Raw genomic sequence first — 6,000 nt, 5'->3', positions numbered from 1 at the left:
TCCCCATACCTATCCTATCCTACCCTCCACATACCTATTACCTACCCTACCCTACCCTACCCTCCACTCCCCATACATATTACCAATTACCTACCCTCCACTCCCCACACCTATTACCTACCCTACACTCCCAGTTCATATACCTATTACCTACCCACCACTCACCACACCTATTACCTACCCTCCACTCCCCATACCATTACCATACCTCTCCACTCCCCATACCTATTACCTACCCTACACCTCCCACCCTACCCTCCACATACCTATTACCTACCCTCCCCTCCCCATACCTACCCTACCCACCTCCCCCCCACCCCCCATACCCATACCCATGACCTACCCTCCACTACCCATTACCTACCCTCCATTACCTACCCTCCACCCTCCACTCCACATACCCATTACCTGCCCTCCACCATACCCATTACCCCTACTCCCCTACCCTCCCCTCCCCACTCCCCATACCTACCCTATCTCCCATAACCCTACCCTCCACATACCCCCCATACCCTTACCTCCCCTCACCCATACCTATTACCCTACCCTCCACCCTCCCCCATACCCATTACCTACCCTCCACTCCCCATACCCATTACCTACCCTCCACTCCCCATACATACCTATTACCTACCCTCCACTCCATACCTATTACCTCCCCCCCCTACCCCTCCACTACCCCCACCCCCATACCATACCCCTATCCTACCCTCCACTCCCCATACCCATTACCTCCCCTCCCCATACCTATTGCCGACCCTCCATTCCCCATACCTATTACCTACCCTCCACTCCAACTCCACATACCTATTAGCTACCCTCCACTCCCACACCCATTACCTACCCTACCCTCCACTCCCCATACCTGTTACCTACCCTCCACTCCCCAAACCTATTACCTACCCTCCACTCCCCATACCCATTACCTAACCTCCACTCACCATACCCATTATCTAACCTCCCCATACCCATTACCTACCCTACACTCCCCATACCCATTATCTAACCTCCACTCACAACACCTATTACCTACCCTCCACTCCCCATACCTGCACACACACACCAATGCTTTCACTAGCAGAATTACAATCATAAATTCCACCAGCCGTGATAAAGCCGCCCGGGACCTCACACACAACACTGACAATGCTTTGGTAAATGACTGTTTTATGTGTGTTGCACTGACAGGTTCATGTCACAGATAAGAAGAATCCATCTCTGAGCTGTAATATTCAGCCATTATTAAGGTACTCTATTACTACTCTCAATTAGCTTGTCTCAATGTAGTGGTCTGTTATTATCATAATTCATTCAGTTATTACCGATATGGTATTTGACATGCCACTGGTGAGGATGTGAGAACGAGAGGGATAGAGAGAGGAAGAAAGAGAGAGAGAGGGATAGAGAGAGGAAGAAAGAGAGAGAGAGGGAGATAGAGAGCATATTTAGAAAACATCACCAGTTTTTTTATTCTAATCATATTTATTCACGTCTATCCTGTTATACATAATCCATTATGATTCCTGCAGAACTGTATCCTCTGGTGTTTCTATCGGTCACTGTAACTCATTTCTTCTCCTCGTCTCCTTCTTTCTTCTCCTTTAAGACTGGGGAGGGCAGAGAGAGAAACTCACCATGAAAGAGAGGCTAGAGGGGGATTATCCTACTTTAACCTCCCTCCCTCCCTCCTAATATATATATATATATATATATTCATACATACTGAACAAAAATATAAAAGCAACAAAGTGTTGGTCCCATTTTTCTGTTATTACTCTTAAATGTTGTGCACAAATTTGTTTACATCCCTGTTAGTGAGCATTTCTGTTATTACTCTTAAATGTTGTGCACAAATTTGTTTACATTCCTGTTAGTGAGCATTTCTGTTATTACTTTTAAATGTTGTGCACAAATTTGTTTACATCCCTGTTAGTGAGCATTTCTGTAACAAGCCCTTTTGTGGGGAAAAACCTGGCTCCCAAGTGGGTGGGCCTATGCCCTTCCAGTCCCACCCATGGCTGTGCCCCTGCCCAATCATGTGAAATCCATAGATTAGGGCCTTATGAATTTTCCTTCTATGAAGTATAACTTTGTAGATTGTTGTTTATTATTTTTGTTCAGTATAATATGATGTTTGTATTCTGTACAACTGCCTGAATCATACACTCACAATCTCATTTAATCTTGTTAGGGAAAATTACATACTATCAGAGTGTTCCCAACAAGCGATAATCATAAGTCATAGATTGTGAATCCATGACCAGCTTTGTAATAATGGGTTTAACGGATGATAACTGATGATTAGTTAGACAACTATTGACTGCCAATAAAAGTCTGTCTCATGCTGAGTATGATAGGAGTTGTAGTGTGTGTGTGTGTTTGTGCATGTCTATGTGTGACAGTGTGACAGTGTGACAGTGTGTGTGTGCGCGCACGCGCGCCAGTACCTCGGACTTCCAGCCTGCACTCCACCTCGTCCTCCCCCAGGTCGTTGATGGCCTTACAGGAGTACTTGCCCCCGTCAAACTGTCCGGGCTTCCTGATGTTCAGGGTCAACACCCCCTGGTTGTTCTGCATCAAGAATTTAGGATCCTCCCCAATGATCATCTTGTTCTTCATCCACACTATCTTAGCCTGAGGAGAGGACGGGAGAGGGGGAGTTAAGAGAGGAGGGAGGGACTTTTAATTGGGGAAACATTTGGCCTTGATATATACATCACCAACTCACTAGGCAATTTTCTATTGACCCGGGTTTATTCGACAAAAGAAATATCATTGTAACATGTGTAATGGAAAGGCAGATATAGGAGACATTTTCTGAAGAACGATAACATTTTATCCATTCAACAGGGGTGGATTTTAGTCATTTTTCTTTATTTGTGAAAAAAAGATGGAAATGATGTTTTTCAGAATAAATGATGATTGCCTAACCATTTAAGGTACCTGGGGCACGTGATTTCACCGAGTAACTATAAAGCTCCACTCCACATTTAATTCTATGCTTACAATAAACATTTTTCCAACTACACTGAACAAAAATATAAAAAGCAACATGTAAAGTGTTCATCCCATGTTTCATGATCTGAAATAAAAGATCCCAGAAATGTTCCATGTGCACAAAAAGGTTATTTCGCTCCAATTTTGTGCACAGATTTGTTTACATCCCTGTTAGTGAGCATTTCTCCTTTGCCAAGATAATCCATCCACCTGACAGGTGTGGCATATCAAGAAGCTGATTAAACAGTATGATCCTTATACAGGTGCAACTTTTGCTGAGGACAATAAAAGGCCACTCTAAAATGTGCAGTTTTGTCACAACACAATGGCCACAGATGTCTCAAGTTGTGTGTGCAATTAGCATGCTGACTGCAGGAGTGTCCACCAGAGCTGTTGCCAGAGAATTTAATGTTCATTTCTCTACCATAAGCCGCCTCCAAAGTCGTTTTAGACCAGCCCAGGACCTCCATATCCGGCTTCTTCACCTGTGGGTGTCACCCACAGTTCCTTGGTTGTGTTCCCTGTGTCCGCATTATTCCGTATTGTGTTTGTCATACGTCCTTGTTTACCCGTGTGCTGATGCTGTTCCTGTCGTGTTCTATATCTGTTCCTGAATAAATGTTTGACTCCCCGTACCTGCTTCTCATCTCCGGCATCAGGTCTTTGCAGTGGGATTGTCTGAGACCAGCCACCCGGGCAGCTGATGAAACTGTGGGTTTGCACAATCAAATAATTTTCAACAAACTGTCAGAAACCGTCTCAGGGAAGCTCACCTGCGTGCCCCGTTTTCCCCAGGGTCTTGACTTGACTGCATTCGGCATCGTAACCGACTTCAGTGGGCAAATGCTCACCTTCGATGTCCACTGACACGCTGGATAAGTGTGCTCTTCACCGATGAATCCCAGTTTCAACTACACTGGGCAGATGGCAGACAAGTGTATATGGCGTCGTGTGGGCGAGCGGTTTGCTGATGTCAACGTTGTGAACAGAGTGCCCCATGGTGGCGGTTGGGTTATGGTATGGCAGGCAGGCAGGCCTGGGAGCAACTTTGGTTTTTATCCAGTTGGAATAATACTCCAGATAGCCTAACTGACTGCTCGGAGATGTCCGCAAGGTCCTAAAGCAGTTTCCTCGTTTTGTATCACATTCCAATGATCAAACTGTGGGGGACAAAAATGAAAGTTGCGCCCCAATGAAAGTTGTGCCCCTGTGGACATGGATAAGCACAAACACAACTGCATTTTATCGATGGCAATTTCAATGCACAGAGACACCGTGACGAGATCCTGAGGCCCATTGCCGTGCCATTCATCCGCCGCCATCCCCTTGTGTTTCAGCATGATAATGCACGGCCCCATGTCGCAAGGATCAGTACACAATTTCTGGAAGTTATGACATGTCACACATTGAGCATATTTGGGATGCTCTGGATCGACGTGTATGACAGTGTGTTCCAGTTCCCAACAATAACCAGTAACTTCACACAGCCATTGAAGAGGAGTGGGACAACATTCCACAAACATTCTGATAAACTCTATGTGAAGGAGATGTGTCGAACTGCACGAGGCAAATGGTGGTCACACCAGATAGTGGCTGATTTTCTGATCCACGCCCCTACTTTAAAAAAAAGGTATATGTGACCAACAGATGCATATCTGTATTCCTAGTCATGTGAAATCCATAGATTAGGGCCTGAATTCATTTCAATTTGATTGATTTCCTTATACGAACTAACTCAGTAAAATCTTGAAAATTGTTGCATGTTGAGTTTATATTTTTGTTCAGTGTACAAAAATAATGTTTCTTAGCAGTACATTGATTGTCCTGACTTTCAGGAATGCCTGAATTTGGGCTCCCGAGTGGCACTGCATCGCAGTGCTAGAGGCGTCACTACAGACCCTGGTTCAATTCCAGGCTGTATCACAACCGGCTGTGATTGGAAGTCCCAAAGGGCGGCACACAAATGGCACAGCATCGTCTGGGTTAGGGTTTGGCCGGGGTAGGATGTCATTGTAAATAAGAATTTGTTCTTAACTGACTTTCCTAGTTAAATAAAGGTTAAATAAAATAAAGAAAGAAAGAATTGCTGCGCCTTGCTTTTCTGGTGGATGCAAGTTTCACCATCCAACTATTTCAGATCTACAGGAGTGCAAGTTTCCCAGTGGCACACAAACGCACCTTCACACAGCTTCTTGTTCTCGCTCTCTCAACACACACTCACACTTAATTACAGTACTGCCCCCCCCCCCACAAACACTCACACACACTGTACTGCCCCCACACACACACACACACCCTCACCTTAGGGTAGGCCCGGACAGCGCAGCTGATGGCAGTACTGTAGCCTGCAACAACAACCCTGTCCACTAGGGGAGCTGTAAACTTGGGGGAGCTGCTCATGTCCTTCTCTTTGAAGGCTGGTTTGTTGTACTTCAGATCTGAGGGAGGGATATAGATGGGGACTGTGATAGCTGTGTTTATTAAGCTATATAATAATAATATTAATAAATACCATTTAGCAGGTGCTTCTATCCAAAGGGACTGACAGTCATGCGTGCATACATTTTACGTATGGCTGTCCCGGGAATCAAACCCACTATCCTGGCATTACAAGGGGCATGCTTTAGCTTTACCAACTGAGCTACAGAGGACTACATGTTGTCTACTATATCTACATACTACATTTGGTTTAGTATAGTATGGTGTAGTGTGGCGGTTCTCATACTGGGGTTCGCAAGAAGGTTTTGGGGGGGAGGGTTGCAAGTTTGAAATGGAATGTGAAAAATATTTCACACATATTTAAATCCGCTACAAAAGTTTAGCAATCTTCTACGAACACATCTTTGCCAGAACAATTTCATTGATTATTTTCACATTTTAGAAGGTTTGGGTGGCTAGTACTGGCTATATTTCTAAAGATAGCTGTAACACTGTAACAGTCTTTTTTGACTTATGGGGTGAAGATGAAACATATTCTGGTGAATTTATTACAAGATTTATGAG

General features: G+C 44.6%; 1 protein-coding gene across 29 annotated transcripts in view; it reads right to left on the bottom strand.

Moving 5' to 3' along the window:
* Positions 1 to 1,150: 1,150 nt before the first annotated feature.
* Positions 1,151 to 6,000, bottom strand: part of mybpc2a (myosin binding protein Ca) — a 48,996-nt gene continuing 44,146 nt past the window's right edge. For all 29 annotated transcript variants that reach the window (XM_042327730.1, XM_042327735.1, XM_042327741.1 and 26 more), the window contains 3 exons: positions 5,299 to 5,435; positions 2,448 to 2,634; positions 1,151 to 1,607 (listed from right to left, as the gene is read on the bottom strand). In XM_042327730.1, the coding sequence (XP_042183664.1) occupies positions 1,567 to 1,607; positions 2,448 to 2,634; positions 5,299 to 5,435 (365 nt within the window). In that variant the 3' untranslated portion in view covers positions 1,151 to 1,566. The remainder of the gene's footprint in view (positions 1,608 to 2,447; positions 2,635 to 5,298; positions 5,436 to 6,000) is intronic.

Source organism: Oncorhynchus tshawytscha, linkage group LG09, assembly GCF_018296145.1.
Source record: "Oncorhynchus tshawytscha isolate Ot180627B linkage group LG09, Otsh_v2.0, whole genome shotgun sequence".
Classification (NCBI taxonomy): domain Eukaryota; kingdom Metazoa; phylum Chordata; class Actinopteri; order Salmoniformes; family Salmonidae; genus Oncorhynchus; species Oncorhynchus tshawytscha.
This window is presented reverse-complemented; position numbering and strand designations above follow the sequence as displayed.